Here is an 18,147-nt window from a genome sequence, read left to right as displayed (position 1 = left end):
CTTGGGTTGGGAGGCTCACTTCCCGCTGCAGTGTATACTTACCCTGTGGCAGGAGGAGAAGAGTGGAGCAGGCTTGGACCACTCCACCATATGCCTAGATACCTCCTGGCTGCTGCGGTATAGTGGTATACACCTTTTCCTCTCTGACAATTTAGGGGATTGGAGGCCTTTGCTGCTGCTTCTGCCTCTCTGGGAGGGAGACATCCTGCCACCACCACTCCAAGTGGACATACATGGCTCCACCCCAAATGCCAGGGCTCCAACAGGGACAGGAGGGTAGAGCTGGAGCCACAAGGAGCGCCACATTATGGTGTGCCGGGGCCTCTCATTGTCTTAATCCAGCCCTGTTATAAACATGTAGAACGAGCTCTGACCTTGCTTTCGTTTATAGATTCATAGATTCATAGACTATAGGACTGGAAGGGACCTCGAGAGGTCATCGAGTCCAGTCCCCTGCCCGCATGGCAGGACCAAATACTGCCTAGACCATCCCTAATAGACATTTATCTAACCTACTCTTAAATATCTCCAGAGACGGAGATTCCACAACCTCCCTAGGCAATTTGTTCCAGTGTTTAACCACCCTGACAGTTAGGAACTTTTTCCTAATGTCCAACCTAGACCTCCCTTGCTGCAGTTTAAACCCATTGTTTCTGGTTCTATCCTTAGAGGCTAAGGTGAACAAGTTCTCTCCCTCCTCCTTATGACACCCTTTTAGATACCTGAAAAATGCTATTATGTCCCCTCTCAGTCTTCTCTTTTCCAAACTAAACAAACCCAATTCTTTCAGCCTTCCTTCATAGGTCATGTTCTCAAGACCTTTAATCATTCTTGTTGCTCTTCTTTGGACCCTTTCCAATTTCTCCACATCTTTTTTAAAATGCGGCGCCCAGAACTGGACACAATACTCCAGCTGAGGCCTAACCAGAGCAGAGTAGAGCGGAAGAATGACTTCTCGTGTCTTGCTCACAACACACCTGTTAATGCATCCCAGAATCATGTTTGCTTTTTTTGCAACAGCATCACACTGTTGACTCATATTTAGCTTGTGGTCCACTATAACCCCTAGATCCCTTTCTGCCGTACTCCTTCCTAGACAGTCTTTTCCCATTCTGTATTTGTGAAATTGATTTTTCCTTCCTAAGTGGTTAGACAGTGTGTCGCAATTTAACAGACTCTTCGTGATCTCTCCTTCCCCCCAGGTCTTTGTCAACCTCGGATCCCAGGAACGGTTGGAGCAGAACCTTTCTCAGCCAAGATTCGCTACACGGGTCCAGATGATCCCGATTACCCCAACCTGGTCAAATTAACAGTTACAACACCTCATATGGATGGTAAGCATCAAAAGGTCACAGAAGTGATCAGATGCTGCCTTGGACTTTCATCTCCAGCAGCCACAGATAAGTGGCAGTCATAAGCCATGTACCCACCTTATAGCAAACTTTAGCATTGCTTCTGACAGAGGGATTTTTCTTGAAAGAAACAGCACTGTAGGCTCTTGGTTGGAGAGGTGTTCCCCTGTGGTGATACATTAGGTCCTGTCCACACTATGGAACATGCTTTGTTTAAATCTGTTTTTAAACCCTGTTACAGCCTTTGCATCTGAAACGGAAAATATTACAAAAATCTTGTTACACACAGGCTGTGTCTACACAGCAATAAAATACCTGTGGCTGGCCTGTGTCAGCTGACTCTGGCTTGTGCAGCACAGGCTGCAGGACTATAACATTGCAGTGTGGACATTCGGGTTCAGGCTGAACATTTACACTTCCATTTTATAACCCTGCAGCCCAAGCCCAAGTCCACTGACTTGGGACAGCCACAGGTGTTTTATTGCAGTGTAGACATACCCACAGTGGGCTAGATTCTCCTCTCATTTACACTGGTGTAACTCCACTGACCTCAACAGAATTATTCCTGACTTACAGCAAGATGAGAGGAGAATCAACCCATGTTTAGAAACTGCTGCTGCAGTTTGGGCTATCATGGGTCTAAAAACCAGTGTGTTAGAACTCTGCTAGCAACTGCCTGGTTGGAATGATTGGTGAAAAATGTGGTTAACAGCCATCTTTGAACAGGGAGTTGTTATGTGGGTCTAGTAGAACCATGTGTGTTAAATGTTTTGTAACACAGTTACATGGTTCAAAGTATAGACAAGGCCTTTACCTCTTATGTTTGCAGAACAGAGGTTTGCCATGGAAATTGCTTTCATTTGTTCAAGGGACACCCTATCTAGATTGGTCTCTGTTAGGAAACTGAGCCATTGCTGAAAATGGTTTTCAGCCACAATGTAGGCATTAGCCTTCGCAAGACAAAATCATTTCCAATACCATTGTAGGAAGCATATTTGAGTCTCGGTAATACTCAGTGAAACTGTTCAAAATGTCTTTGTCTGCTATACATTCAGGCCTAAAACCTTTTCAGTACCAGTACGTGGTTGAAGCATTGCTGAAAAAACTATGGTCAGCAATGTTTCCGTTTCCTAGTATGAACAAGGTTTCCATGCAATTCTCGGTATTATTGCTATACTGCTACAGTGCCAGGGACTGGATACCTAGGCAGTTGCAGGGACATCTGCATTTAACCCTTTAACAGCCAAAGTCAAATTTTTCCGAAATGTAAAGTTTGCTGTCAGCAATAGATTTTGTACTCAGGGTCATTGATAGACAAGAAATAGTGAGTCACCAAAAAAAAGATCACCTGAAACAGTCACAGCTAATATACATAGCATACTTCACATACTCATAGTCCATAGTGAAACTACTTCTGGAACAACATGGTGAATTCATGACATACATGCTGTCTCCATACTCACAAACATACAGAAGTATACATATGGCCTTGGAGCCTCAGAATGTTCCCATGTAGCAGAAGGATGAAGTTTTCCCTACCCCATTTATGATGTCAGCATTGTTAGTATATTTGCAAGATGCTTAGAACATTTGACCAGTCAGTCTCTTCAGCTGAGAATGCTAATTGGACTGTGTGCATTGTGTTTCAGGAATGCTGCCTGTCATCTCAACTCATCCGTTATCCAACTTCGAGCTGACTCTTAGCCCTGATGGCACTCGTGTGGGCAACCACAAGTGCTCCAACCTACTGGATTATAATGAGATCCAGACCAAACATGGTTTTATTACAGATGAAACCAAGAACCCTGAAGTGATTGGGGAAACTTTACCCTACCAGTACAGCAACTCTCTGCGATCTACTAAGACCTTGCGTTTCTATCGTAACCTCAACCTGGAGGCCTGCCTCTGGGAGTTCAACAGCTACTATGCTATGTCTGAACTACTGACTGACTGCGGGGGCTCCATTGGCACAGATGGCCAGGTATGTGTCACTGCGGAAGCGCTTGCCTCAGAGACAGAAATGTTGAAGAACCAAGTCCAAGCAAGAAACACTTATAAAATAAAAAAGAAAAGCATTAGCCACTATACAGATCACTTGATACAAATTCTCACAAGAAAGATTCAGATGTCCTGGGCACAGTTCCTTTTAGAACCATTTAGAGACATTCAGAAGTCCCCAGAACCCTTTCAGTTTTCTGTATTTCATTTGTTGGTAAATAGCTTTTCCATCAGTTGCTCCACTCATTAAATTAGTCTCCTCACTAATGGCTAATCCAGTGAAGTGCTGAGTACCCTCAACTTCTGCTGAAATACTACTGGGAAGAGACAGTGGGCCAGATCCTGGCTACCAGTCTGGTTGCTTTGCACCAATCGGTTGGAAATTGCAAGCTGGCATCCAGCTGGATAATGGCATGTCCTGACACCTGGTGTAGGGAGTGTGGCCAGCTCGCCTTGTACCCTTCTGATTTCTGGTTTCCTTTATATTCCTTCCACCAATACTGTACTGAAAGCAGCTCAGTTGGACTGGCAGATTTAGCCCAGTATAGCCATTGTGATTATTTGCATAACCACAAATCCCCTTTCTAGATTTTTGTCTGAAGTAGTATAAGGAGGAAATAAAGAGAGAGATGAAAAGTAGAAGAGCCACCTCACTCCTCTCTGACTTCTAATAGAATGCTACTCTTTCCTGGCTTAAATAAAAGCAGTGATCTGTTCATTAGTAAACCCTGACAACCAACCTAACTAGGAAGTGAGACAAGATCTGGTTTTAAAACAACTGCTCCTTTATAAGAGTTTCTGTGCTGTTTATTTTCTTTTCCCCACCGTTTTAAATACATTAAAAAGCACTTTGAGATCTATTGATGAAAAACAACACAAGAGCTAGGTGGTGGTATTATTTATTTTATTACTAGGTGGGAGCAGTACTGTTGGGCACTGTACCTCTGCATGCTGCCATGATTCATTTTTCAGTGTGGGTTTTACACATACACAGCCGTGTGTGATTCCTTTTGGCTGCTGCTCCTAACCTGGGTGTGAATGTGCTTGTAGACTTCAGCTCTTTTTGTTGACCCAAAATATTTCTTCTTCCAAGTGTGTACGCACACACAATATCAGCCAAATTATCTTTAATTGCTACACTGATGCAAACAAAGGCAGAATTTGGCCCTGTCGACAATATATACATAACATATTGTCAGAAGCCTCATAACTCTCTTGTGTGCTTGTTTGCTATGGAAAGGAAAGGCACCCCGTCAGCCATTCCTAAATTGGGAGTTCTAATTATTGACAGAGTCACAGTGCTCAGTCATTTTAGCAATGACTGCACCTTGGTAGTGCTGCCAGACAGGTGACAGAACATAGCCAGAGGCCTGGATGCTGGGGAATTAAAAACAAAAAACCACCACACGAGCGCACACATCCACTTTCCTGAGCATAACCAGCCATGATCCCAGACTTTATTATGTATGAGTCACTAGAATGTCCAACAAAGGCCAGACGTGCCAGCAACTGCACCCAGTGGTGGTTTAGAAAAGGCCTTGATATAATTGAGTTCCATTATAATCAGTCACCATAATGAAAAGTCCAATGGGACTAGAGCTTGAGGCGCCTCCCCCCCCTGAAAATGAAAAGTCCCCTGGCCACTCATAATGTCATTTAATATATGATGCTAAGGTCCTCAGAGCATCTCTGGCTCTATATTCCCTGAATCAGGCTCTGATTACAACACATGGTTCATTCTCCTGTGTTGGGGTTCTTCATTGTTACCAAGATGATGGGAGCATTTGTTTCTGTCATAATTGTGTGTGTGTGTGTGTGTGTGTGTGTGTGTGTGTGTGTGTGTGTGTATGTATGTATGTATGTATGTGTATATAGCTATAGACTCTCCCACTCCAACCACATCATGGATAAAACAGAGAAGAGACTCCAGTCTGGAATTTTGGTTCAATATACTATAAAGACAGGTGCCATTTGCAAAATTGGGTTCTCGATCCACGTTCTGTTTTTCAATGCCCCAAAAGAATGTGGTTGTCAAATCTGTATTTTCATGCAGCCCATCTCTAACACCATGTAACTTGTAATCAATTCTGAAAGAAACAAAACATCAGCTGTGTCAGTTTGAAAAGGAGCTTTGACTAAGGAAGAGCTTCGTGCATTTCCAGAGTCTTGGGCTGAAGTGTACCAGAGTTCACTAGTGAAGGTGAGCTTGCGAGTACTAATTCCATAATGGATATGTCTATATAGCCCAGAACGACTGTAACATTTGGAATAACTCTCAGGTCAATGCTAGCATGTCTTGTATCTTGCAAGATGTGTGGCCCGAGCTGATGTGCTTCAGCCTGCACCATAACTCTCTTCCTTTGACATACACTAGGAGTCGCTCCCAATGGCGGAAAGTAGATTTGTAAACACACCGAGTAAAATGTGTGCAAGATCTGAAATGAAAGCAATGCAAATTGCAAAAAAAAAAAGGGACATTTCCATACATTTGACTAATTGAAGATATAAAAGTGAATGAGGTGTTTTCTTTTGGTTAGCAAAGTACAATGAAAGTTAAAATGAAAGTTTGGCAACTAACTTATCAGCATTAGACACGAGTGCAGTAACCTTCTGCCCCAATGGTTTTCAGGTGTTAAATCTGGTGCAATCCTATGTCACACTGCGGGTGCCCCTCTATGTCTCCTACATCTTTCACTCTCCTGCTGCCATTGGTGGCTGGCAGCACTTTGACTTGCAGTCTGAACTGAGACTCACCTTTGTATATGATACCGCCATCCTGTGGAAAGATGGCATAGGCAGCCCACCGGAATCAGAGCTCCAAGGTCAGTTCTTGCTGCTTTCCTTCTTATTTTTAGACTCTGTCCCGTCATGGCCCCCTTCCTTCCTGGGGGAAGCATATGGCAGTTTGTGTGATTAATCAAGACACCTCCTGGCCTTGAGAATCACACAAAAAACAGCATCAAGGCCAATTCCCACTATTAAAATACCCAAGGAATAAGGTTGTTTGTTTTTAATTCCATATGTTGTTGAATTAGATATTTTAAAAGTTTTCCCAAATATATATCCCTTTAAATCTACCACAGAATGAGTAAAAACAATAGGCAGCCCCATTTTAGAAATAGATAACAGAGGCCATATTTAGGAGAGTAAACCCCTAGAGTGCTGGATGGATGTAGGTTTACAAAACAATGGACAAGCCCTTGTGTTAATGGAAATGGTTGAGTGCCAGCAAAAGAGGGATCCTACTGGAAATTGAGCCAGAAGCCTTTGTGGTAAAGCTTGAAGAAAAACTCAGTGGATCTGATTCTACTCCCACTGCTACTTTTTTACACCCGTGTAATTCCATTTACTTCAGTTGAGTTACCCCTGATTTATATCAATGTAACTCAGAATCTGTCCCAGTGGAGCAGACCCTTGGTTCTATTGAAGTCAATTAGTCTGAATATCTGTCACAGTAAGGTTCTATAATGCAGGAGGGTTTAGATCATCCAGAGAGTGCCAGAACTTAGCAACCTATTTCATTTCTCCAAATACTGAAACTAGCAAAGAGTCTTTCTTTCAAAAAGGAAACCGAAAACCATTCTCTGTAGACACAATGGCTTTTTCCTGTCTAGGTTCCCTCTACCCAACCAGCATGCAAATCAATGATGAAGGGCGATTGGTGGTGAATTTCAGGACTCAGATTCGGTTCCGAGGACAGCTTGTAATGTCTCACCCAAGTAAGTACCTGGTCTCTTCTCCTGGACTAGTATCTCCAGGAGACATGACAGACATCGGTAGCACTCTCTGTTCTCAGCAGAAGGGAGGTGTTTTAGAACAAAGAGCATGTTTCAACAGATTGAGGGGGGGGAGAAATTGAAACCATTCTTTTCAGGGATGGCAGAGATTCCTTTGTGTTGTCTTGTTGCCTCTGTCCCTGTGTGCCGATTGATGCTGATCCCTTCCAGGATGTAATTCACCCTTTGCTTCTACAGGTACTTCTCTGTCATCAATGGTGATGTCTGCTGACCATCCTGACCTCACCTTCACACTGAGTCTGTTACGAAGTGAGCCAACCTTCCACCAGCCTGTGCAGCAGTGGAGCTTTAGCTCAGACTTTGCTGTGAGTTCCCATTCAGAGTGGGGAATTTGGGGAGACTGCAATATGCAGGATTTACTTCTGTTCCGATGAAAGCTGTTCTACAAAATCAATCAGTGTCTGTTCACATAGATTTGATCAAGGATATAACAAAAATGATCATTTTAATGCTTGCCAGCTTCCAGCTGCTTTACTTTTACATAATGAATGATCACAACTCCCTGGTGATTATTATCCCCAATATACAGATGGGAGAAAAGAAGAGTAAATGATTTGCCTAAGATAAGATAGAGTTTAAGTGACTTGTCCAGAGGGAGTCATTGCCAGAGAAATCTAATGCTACAGTAATGGGAGTCATGTAAGTAAATAGGTACAATCATGGCCCTGATTCTACATTGTAATCTGTGCAGGTGGGCTGTGGCCTAGAGTTGGATTGGCTAAAACAGGAAAATTATGGAAAAGAAGAAATTATTTAATAGCTCTTTCAATATGCAGGTCAGTTACAAAGCTCAGACTAGAACTCGGGTCTCCTGACTCCCAGTTCTGGCTCCTATTGATTGAACTGTCCTGCTTCTCTGAGAAAAGTATTTACAATTGGGTGTCCTTGTGTACATATGACACTGTTAAGTAGGAAGATAATAGATCTATGCTTTTTAATACATGTTGTTTAGACTGAAGGATTACAATAAAGGTAGTGTCAGTGCCCTGTATTTTGAACTGAAGCTCTGGTTGTTCAGAGACTATGGAGAAGGGTTTGCTTTCTAATATTGTGGATATTTTGTGTGTGTGTGTGCTAGGTACGAGACTATTCTGGTACTTACACTGTAAAATGTATCCCATGTACTGCTGCACCCAACCAGGAATATACCCTTCCTATCATCTGTAACCCATGGGAACCAGTCATCTTTGAAGTGGATATCAGATTCCAACAGGTACAGCATTTTTATTGAAGGTTACCTGTTTAAATGCCTTACTTGTCTTAGTGCATTCAAATTGCTGTAGAGCTGTGTTTGTCAGGTGTATCTCACACTGTGCCATGACAATTAAACTAATATTTTTCATTTGCTTCCTTCACAATTTATTATAGCCTATGGCTAAACTACTTCATCATTTTTACACCATGTTTATGAGAGCTGTTCATGGATATTAGAAATTGAGCAGACTGAAAATAAGATCATTTGTTTTCATAACAAGTAGCATTAGAACCCCAGCTTTTTTTAATGCTGAGACTCAGCTTAATTTTATGGAAATACACTGAGGTGATCCTGGTTGTAATGGAGTCGCAAATCAGGCCTGTACATTTGACACTTCATTCAGATTTGTCACGGACATGTGCCTGTTTAAATCAGAATATTCCTGTGCTTATGAAAGTAATTAAATGGTATGAATGAATATAGCATCCCATGAATTACCTCTGTTGTTTTATAGGATGTCTTATGTGTACCAGATTCTCCCTTTTGGTTGAAAGAAGGAGTATCTAGGTAGCAGGGTAAGCAAGAGGATTGCAAAACTGAGCACTTGTCTTCCCACTAAACTGCAGTGTGGCCGTAATTTTCAAACATCTTAAATTTAGGCTTGTAAATCCTTATGTCGGCACCTAAATTAGGGCATGATTTTTAAAAATGCTACACACCCAACAGTACCTATTGATTTCAATGGAAGTTGCAGAGTGCTCATCTTTTTAAAAATTAGGCCCCTAACGTTGGTGCCTAAGTAAGAATTTGTATGCTTAATTTTAGGCACCCAGTTCTGAAAAATCTGTGTCTGTGTAAATAGGACTCTTATTTATTATATGCTAATTAATTAAATGAAAAAAATGTACCAAATCAGCATTATGGCTCTAAGCAGACACGGTCAAGAAATTAAAAAATATGCCTTCCACAGTAGCATAGTCATTACTCATAGAGGTACATAGAGGAAGTTAACACTTTGTACAATGATTTATGTGCTAAAGAAGAGGTTAGGGTTGCTGGGTGAATAATTCTGAATTATTTTCAGACCTATGCAAATATGCAATATTAAGGTTATAGCAGTAGGGTTTGGCTTTTTTCCTGAATTAATAATTTAATGCATGGAGGAACATAACTCAGGGGATTGGGTTGTGGCACATGAAGATTAGGTCGTTAGTTTGAATATGACCAAAAGTCATTATTGATTGTTTGGCATATGTGAAATGAGTTAGTGTAATCAATCCAGCTTCACTGGTCATGCTCTGACTCCTAGAATCGATGCCACCCCACCTGGTTCAACAGGCGTAGGAGAAGCGGGGTGGTAGCCCCAGAAGGAAGGAGCGGAGGCAAGGTGCACACTAGACGAACATGGGCTGGAAGAGAGGTTTTAAAGCTACACAGATCTTCTTCACGACACATTATCATTCATGGGACCAGTGCCAGAACTCATACAGCTCTTAAATGATGATTTTATCCCATTATATCCTGTACAGCAACCCTGCATGTATTAATTTTATGTTAGGATTTGAGATGTACAGAGTATTGAGTGATCCGATTAGCTGAACATCACGGAATCTGCAGTAAACACTGACATTTGTAAAACTGTAGCTAGATTTCAGAGCTGCTTTTTTTTTTTTTTTTTTTGCCTCAGGTCAGTGACCCTGTAGCGGCTGAGTTCACTCTTAATACCCAAATGTTACTGCTGTCCAAGAAGGAGCTCTGGATATCCAATGGCTCCATGGGATTTGGGGAAGGAATGGATGTGGCATTTGCTGAAGGTAAATACATCTTTTAGTAGCCTGCACCCCATTGTACTAAATATTGCTAATCTGCTGTGGACACGGAAATAGAACTAATTTTAACACTAATGGAACGTTTCTTTTACTCGTTTCTATAACACCTATTACAGAGGCATCTGTGTGGTGGGTGTGGGATTTCTAAATGTTTATCAAAGGCTAAACAAAACAAATGATTCTTGCCCTGAATGTTGTCAGACTGTAGCTCTAGTGTAAGCAAATGAAAAACAGATGGGGCCTCTTAATTGGGAAGATCCTACCACCAGAAAAGTACAGCTCACTCCTTCAAGTAACTGAGAGCCTCACCCGTAACAGTCACCACCACACTGAATTGCAACCAGAAACAGGAGGCCAAAGATTTGAGCACACGTTACCTACTTTCACATTGTGCACTGACTGGAGTTCTGGATGTGCTTCAGGGATTCATAATAAAGTTCAGTTATACCAACATTACAGCACAAGTCGTTATGTACGGAACTGGTCTCCAACACAAGACCTCCTTGTGAAACCAAGATAGTCTGCTAGATCAGTCTGTTAGAGAGACTAGGGGGTGAGGTAATATCTTGTATTGGACCAGCTCTGTATAAGCTCAAAAGCTTGTCTCTCTCACCAACAGAGGTTGATCCATTTCAAGATATTACCTCACTCTCCTTGTCTCTCTAATATCTGCCCTAGCCCTGATCCCTCATCCCCAGCCAGAGCCCTCAGCCCCCTCCTGCATCATGAATCCCTCATCCTCAGCCCACACCCCAACCCTCTGCCCTAGCCCTGAGCCCCCCTCCCAAACCCCTCATCCTCAGTCCCACAGCCCTCACCCCTGCACCCCCTCTTTCCCCCCAAACTCCCTCCCAGAGCCTGCACCCCTCACCCCCTCCTACGCCCCCAGTCCAGTGCCTGCACCCCCTCACCCACCCTCTGCCCCAGCCCGGAGCCTGCACCCCAAACTCCCTCCTAGAGCCTTAGGGAGTTGGGAGGGGCAGGTTCTGGGCACCACCAAAATGTCTACAAACCTGCCACCCATGAACACTGCATAGATCAGTAGTTTGTTATCCAACATGATAACTATTATGCTCAAGTACCTCTTTATGTGGCTATCGGTTGCCCCCTAGTGAGAAGGGGGGGGGAAAAGTCTGCTTTCCCAGGAAACACTGTTTACAATGCAGTAACTAGTGCAGATTAGTAGCCAGTGCTAAATCAGTAATAAAGGTACTATATTCAACTACATGCATACAGGCAATTGAGACCTTAACATGATCATTTCCGGACTACACAGCCATAGGTCTCATTGCACTGGTTTTATTATTATGTACCATTGTTTGTACAACATGAAATGAATTACTTTGTGTTTAATTTGCTTTATTAGGGTCTGAAATTTATGGCCGAGTGATGGTGGACCCTGTTCAGAATTTAGGAGACTCTTTCATTTGTAACATTGAGAAGGTGTTTCTATGCACTGGGGCTGATGGATATGTGCCCAAATACAGTCCAGATAATACGGAATACGGATGCCTGGCTGACTCACCTAGCTTATTGTACAGATTCAAGATCCTGGTATGTAAAGGGTTAGTTCACACAGAGTAATTTAGAAATAAAGCTTGAAAATAGCGATCTGGCAATGTTCTATTCACTCCCCCAGGATAAAGCTCAACCTGAGACGCAGGCAGAAGTGTTTGGAAATATGAAGTTTCACGCTAAATTAGCTATTGATCATGCAGATGCTTTTCCGTTAGTAAAGCAGCCTGGTTCGGATGGTTTCAGCCTGTCAGCCTCTCCTCTCTTCCAGGTAAGTTCTCAGGTATTTGTTGTACAAAAAGCTACTCATGAGAAAAGGATATTATCTCCACTTCTTATCATGGACTACATTGGTGCTTCCTCTCCCACCTCATAAGCGCTTTTCAATATTTTGCTTGAATGAATTAGCCATTTTAAAAAATTGTAGCTTTCTACCTTCTTACTCAATGGATCAGCTCTTTGGGTGCATTTTATAGTCATTTGTACTGCTTTTTACTTACTGCTCGTCATGTAGATTCAGCACAGGAAAGAGAGGGAGCTAGATTTTGTTCCTTCTTGTGTATCATCAGCATGGTCTGTGCTGTGCCACAGTGTAGACAATAGGGAGGGTGAATTCCAAAGCACATCAAAATGTTGCACTGTAACTACCCTGTGTGGATGCTGCTGGCATAAAAAGGTACCTGGTTCACGTTAACATGGTCCTGTTGGAAAGACTACTGCATTAAAGCAAACTAAGTACCTTTGAGTTCAGTGTCCACACAAGGCAGTTGCAGCACAGTATTTTGGGGTGCTCTACAACTCGTGCTATGGCATACTGTAGACAAGCCCTAAGTTTGAGCTATCTGGGTGCACACTGCTGAAAGCAATGAGATTGCATGGCTTTGTGACTGGGAGCAGAAACTAGAGCCAATGGTGTTACTAAGCTTAACCTAGAGATGCTTTTATAGAGAAGTAAAATTTGCAGAACCTGGTTTGAAGGTATTAGCAACTGGAAAAAGTACTTTTACTTGAAAGCTGTGCAGAGCCCTCTGGCCACAGACATTGCAAGTTACTGTTTATCATCTTGTGATTTCAATTTATAGTAAAGAGGGTTTTTTTGTTCTGTTCAAAGGTAGCAGCAGGACGAGAGTGGTACATTCATACAATTTACATGGTTAGGTCAAGAGAGAATGCTAACCGAGGCATAGGCAAAAGAAGCCTAGAGCATCACCAGACACTCAACAGCACCAGGAACCTGAAGCGCAGTCGGAGAGCCAATCCTGATGATGGCCCCACAATTGCCCAAGACATTGGAACAAATAAAAACAGGGGCACAAATATTCAGCATATAGCCCTCTACCATTCCAGTAAAATCACCCAGAATGATCAGTTCCTGCCAGGTGAGCCTTATCAAAGGCCAGTATTGGAAATCACTGGTAGAGACTCTGAAAACAGCCTTTTGCCTGTTCTGGGAGGGGCAGGTGGGCTGCTGCTTCTGATAGGCACTGTGGTAGTCATCATATTTCTGCTGAAGCAGAGGGGACAGCCCTCTCATAGAAAGAGGAAATCATCTGTCACCTACTCCAGCAGCAGCGACAGTTCTGAAGTGTAAGGGGCGTCTCAAAACTGAGTTCTCAATTCTTCTAAGATGTCATTTAATTGCAAAAGCAAAAACTCAGGTCTGTCTGGCTGCCTACTTTGCACAGACATGAAATTGCCTGCTATGGTTGGGTCATATTACTACTAAAAAACAGAAGTGGCCCAGCAGATGTGTATTAGGTTCAAATATGAATGACTGATTTAGAGTTCAAAACCATTTTTCAGAAACAAGAGGTGACACTGGGACACCTTAGTGTTTTTTAAACCAGCATTTGCTTTTAAGAACCAGTGTATGTACCTTTTATAGCCACTATATAAACCTGATGTTCTTTAAAGGGAAATTGAGGTTTAGTTGCTATTGTATAGATTTATTTTTGTGAAAAGAAAAACAGTAGTATGTATAGTGAAAATTTCATACATCACTGTGGAAGAAAATCAAAAAATTCTCTTCTCATGTCCTAATAGGGATGTCAGTGCCAAACAAATCTGCTAGTGAGACCTGGGGGGGGAAGATCAGAATTATTGGACTCTCATGCTGTTATCAAAGAAGAATTTTTGTTCTATATTTGTGCAGCCAACAAGTTATAGGACCATACCCTCACCCATTTGAAAAATAGTATACAGTACTTTAATATTTACAGCCTTTGCTTATGTTAGTAATTTAAAGGAACAGTACTCTCAGGGTAATGAAGAATACTTACTACAAACATGATGCTGCTCCATAACTATTTTAGATTGTACATGGGAATGTGTCATTGATCTAGGCAATTACTACTAAAGACTGCTTTGAATTCACTTTTTAAATTTGAGTGATTACAGTAAATTATAAGCTCCTATATGCACAGTCATAGGTCAAGGAGGAAGATGGGGGAATTCCACCTCTTGACTTGTTTACTAGATGCTGAAAGTCACATCTGTGTAATTAAGCTGAGTAAAAATTAAATGTATCCAGTAAATTGATTAAATCCTACACTAGCCTAATGGTGCTTTGGGAAATGCCTGTGTCCTCCCCCTTCCCTCCGAAAAAAAGTTAGTTTCCTACCTTTGGCTGAAAGAGGGGACTCTATGATGAGGCAATAAACCAAGTCAAGTTAAAACTACATGGAAAAAACAAGGGATTGTGTCTTGACTTACTGAAAGCTGCCTATACAAATACTCCTAGCTAAGGCTGTTGTCATACTATTAATTTCAGTGGAGTACAGAGCTAGTGGAAGTAAGGTTACCTTGTTGAATTTCTCTCTCTAGCTTGAGAGATGAGCTTTTTAATTTTGGGTTAATCCATATATTGGAATTTATTATGGATATCCAACTTTATCACTAATCAGGCAATGTGTTGGGGCAAAGCAGAACACTGTAGTTACACTTATATCACCACTTTTTGAGACTACTCTAAAAGCTAGAGGAATTAGTGAACAAACAGCATCTGTTGGTAGTGATCTATAAATAAGTAGCAGGTCAGGAAAAAACCTGGAGGTCTACAAAAGTTGCTGGACACTCCACTTACTCCATTCAAGAGAGCTAAATCGACATGTAAGCAGTTGCTCCAATTACCACACATGTCAGTCAAAAAAGAGGGAGAAATATCCACAAAACCCTCTTGCAATTAAGATTTGTTTAAAGTGAACCAAATTTGAAGTTACATGACTCTAAATAAACCAGGAGTTCTCAAACATTCACAAGCTTTCAGCTTGAGCTCTTTAAAAGAAAAAGTCAACTGAAGCCTTTTATTAATAAATGAAGCCTATTTTATTACTTTAATGGTAAAAAAAATTCAGCACAGCTGTTGCATTTAAAAAAGTGAAACTACATTAAGTACTATGTTTCTAGTTCAGTAAACAGATGAACCTGATGTCCTTTAATGACATAATAGTTGAGCATTGTACAGTACATCTTATGAAGACCCGTAAATTAAAGAACTACTTTTTAAAATTTAGTGATTACAAAAATGCAGCATTCACAGCTTTAACTTCTTTTTCCTGCCTCGACCATCAGGAGTACCATCCATTTTACGCTTTTGTGCCTGTAAGATATAGACATATGGGTCATTACTTTATTCTCCCTAAAATTTGCTCACCATAACAAAACTACCCACCTACTTGGAGATTAAACATTACACAATGTTAAAAATGGGTTCAAGTTAACGGTTTGCTTGGCCAGTACCCATGGAGCACAGCCATTTGTTTTAAACTCATGTTCTATTTCAAAGAGTTAGACAACCCTTATTTTGCAAGGACATTAAACTGTTCAGATAACCCTGGTCAATCTCCAGTAGAGCTGAGAGCTCTGAGGCTTTCCTCTACTTAGCAGAAAGAGCTAGGGACTTTACAGAACATGCACACACTTATTTTTTCCCAGAAGTGAATACCCATTAACTGTGTGTAAAGCATATCCCATGGCTATTTCCCAACTCAATGAGCTGTTGCCTTCAACCACTTATTTAAAATAAGTGAATGTTATCAGGGATAAGAGGCCTACAGCTCTTTAATGTGGAATCAGTTTGTTATGGCAGGTCAGAATTATCTTGTTGAACTATACCCTAGATAGGACTCACATTTTAAATTCAAATCTAATGTAATGTATGGGGGGGGTTCTACTCTTGGCAGATATCTGCCAATCAAATCTTCACCATATTTTTGTACAAGCTACAGTGAGGTGGCTAAACCAATTTGGAAACAATGCAAAAAAGCAAAGAACATTTTCACTTGCATTTCTTAGCACAGAAATGGGCAAAGAATGGTTATCAAGTTAAAATGGCAATTTTTTTTCTTAGCATCTGCTTCCTGTGAGTCTAATTCATTTCAAGTCTAAAATACAGCAAAACACTGCAAACCACATATAAACACAGGAAAATGAGCCTGGATTTTATTCTGTTTTATGAATCTGTAAAACTGTCAATCAAGTTTTGATTGCAGGATCTATTGTCTCTGATGCAAGAAATTAAAAGAGCTCTGTTTTTCAGATCCCAGGTTGTGTTTCCAGGTCTGTAGTTAGAAAACTAAGCTAAGATTTTCAAATCCAAGTGCTCAAAATAAAAAGCTATGCCCTCTGAAAAAAATCAATTCACTTATTTAGGGGCAAAAGTAGGGCTTTAGGAGCCTAGCTTTCAGGCACACTGGTTTGTAAAATTTGATAAGTAGATGGATCCTTAGAATGGCCCTTTAGGCACCACTTTTGAGAAGTGTCACTATTTTCCAGACAGTTGGTAAGTACCCAATACTTCTCAGACACCCAGAGATGCAGCCTATAACTAGGTAATTTTCTTCACCAAAGCATTTGAACACAGATTTAAGATGCATGAAAACTCACTGAAGAAGGCTTTGGTCCACGTTTCTTCTTCTCTGCCTTCTCCTTTTCTTCCAATTCCATGTTTTCTCTTTCAATCAAAGTAATTAAGGTATTGCATCTCCTCTGTAGCTCCTACATTACACACAAGATAGCCATTTGATTACTTCACCTATATAGTACCTATCTTCAAGCAAATGGTTTTTCACATTAATTACACACGGGGGGGGGGGGAGAGGGACTGTAAAATTTTATAAACACGCAAATTCAAGACCTTAGTGCTATTTTAGTTGTTACTTATGCCAATGTTTTAACAGACTTCTGTATTTAACAGTGCAAAGTCTAGAGTAGTAATTTAACATTTAATCCAGTCTCAAAACAAAAATACACCACAGTAGATTTCATTCAAACCTTGTTGAGTCAAAAACTCCCATTTATTTATTCCAAAATTACCTCTATTTGCTGGTTTAAAACCAAACCAAATCAAACCCTTTCAATATTGTTTATGCTTTAATTTTCAGCTTTGACATTAAAGATCCTATATTCTAAAGAGACATTCTGTACCAAACAAGTCTATATTAAAGTCTCAAAACATGGGCAGTAACGAGTTTGTTTTACACAGTTCTACAATCAAAACTATTAGTAAGATTAAAAAGGAATCAGGATTAAGTTACAGATGCTGCATACAACAACCAAAAGCCTAAACTTCATTCATCGATTTTCAATTGTGAAAACATTTTATATATATCTACACGCACACAGACATACCTCATCACATGCTGATGAGCTTTGTAGCCATTTGAATTCATCATGCACCTCAGACTACCTCACTTGCCCTCTGCCCACTATTTCTTCTCTATAGGAACCTACATATTTCAAAGGCCATTAAAAACCCTGCCATGAAAATGTTCTCTCCCTTGTATCGTTTGTACACAGTTTTTAAACTAGAACTGACAAATATAAAAATTATGTGGATGAGAATGTCTTGTGAATAAAAACAAACAAACAAACAGATCCACACCAACACATACCATTGCAGTTCTGGACTTGAGGAACCAGTCAAATCTGAACTGGGGAGAGTTTCGAATACACTGTCTTAATTCATCATAAACATTTTCTTTATCAAATCCTAACTTGTGAAGCATACAGATTAGAAAGCGATCCTCCTCCTCTGTATAATTCTTCCCTTTGTTAGTACCATACGATATTCTCAACTGGTGGAAAGGTGCTTTATACCTGCCAATCTAAGGGAAAGAGACGATATTTGAGTACACAAAATTAAGAAACAACTTAGATTAGAGACCAATGTTTCATATTAAGCTCTGGACCACATGCAACAGACATGCAGCCAATACTAAAAATAAACACATCATTTAAATAGTCCATGACACACAAATGTTAGTCAATTATAATTGTAAAAATAAGTCAAGTAGTTGAATCCAACTTGTGCAAGAGACAAATTCAGATGATGAATTTACCAGTTTGAATAGCAGCACTGGTAGCTGATCCAGACAAGGTTTGGTGAATGAATAGTAATCTTTTCTGACTAGCTGTAAGGTTGAGTCCTGACACCACTGTCATATTTGCCAAATTGATAGTCA

At 40.8% G+C, this 18,147-nt stretch overlaps 2 protein-coding genes across 3 annotated transcripts in view; one reads left to right on the top strand and one right to left on the bottom strand.

Annotated features, from left to right (window-relative positions):
- FREM3 (FRAS1 related extracellular matrix 3) overlaps positions 1-13,712 on the top strand; it is a 117,702-nt gene extending 103,990 nt beyond the window's left edge. The window contains exons 15-24 of the mRNA XM_034771603.1: positions 1,203-1,334; positions 3,002-3,333; positions 5,980-6,172; positions 6,965-7,069; positions 7,325-7,452; positions 8,226-8,360; positions 10,030-10,156; positions 11,538-11,725; positions 11,811-11,957; positions 12,798-13,712. Coding sequence (XP_034627494.1) covers positions 1,203-1,334; positions 3,002-3,333; positions 5,980-6,172; positions 6,965-7,069; positions 7,325-7,452; positions 8,226-8,360; positions 10,030-10,156; positions 11,538-11,725; positions 11,811-11,957; positions 12,798-13,277 — 1,967 coding nt within the window. The 3' untranslated portion in view covers positions 13,278-13,712. The remainder of the gene's footprint in view (positions 1-1,202; positions 1,335-3,001; positions 3,334-5,979; positions 6,173-6,964; positions 7,070-7,324; positions 7,453-8,225; positions 8,361-10,029; positions 10,157-11,537; positions 11,726-11,810; positions 11,958-12,797) is intronic.
- Positions 13,713-14,984: 1,272 nt separating this feature from the next.
- Positions 14,985-18,147, bottom strand: part of SMARCA5 (SWI/SNF related, matrix associated, actin dependent regulator of chromatin, subfamily a, member 5) — a 52,512-nt gene continuing 49,349 nt past the window's right edge. For both annotated transcript variants that reach the window (XM_034771605.1, XM_034771604.1), the window contains exons 22-24: positions 17,578-17,790; positions 16,571-16,681; positions 14,985-15,284 (exon numbers count right to left, since the gene is read on the bottom strand). In XM_034771605.1, coding sequence (XP_034627496.1) covers positions 15,219-15,284; positions 16,571-16,681; positions 17,578-17,790 — 390 coding nt within the window. In that variant the 3' untranslated portion in view covers positions 14,985-15,218. The remainder of the gene's footprint in view (positions 15,285-16,570; positions 16,682-17,577; positions 17,791-18,147) is intronic.

This window comes from Trachemys scripta, chromosome 5, assembly GCF_013100865.1.
Source record: "Trachemys scripta elegans isolate TJP31775 chromosome 5, CAS_Tse_1.0, whole genome shotgun sequence".
Classification (NCBI taxonomy): domain Eukaryota; kingdom Metazoa; phylum Chordata; order Testudines; family Emydidae; genus Trachemys; species Trachemys scripta.
The sequence above is the reverse complement of the archived record's forward strand: the minus strand, read 5'-3'. Positions and strand labels throughout refer to the sequence as shown.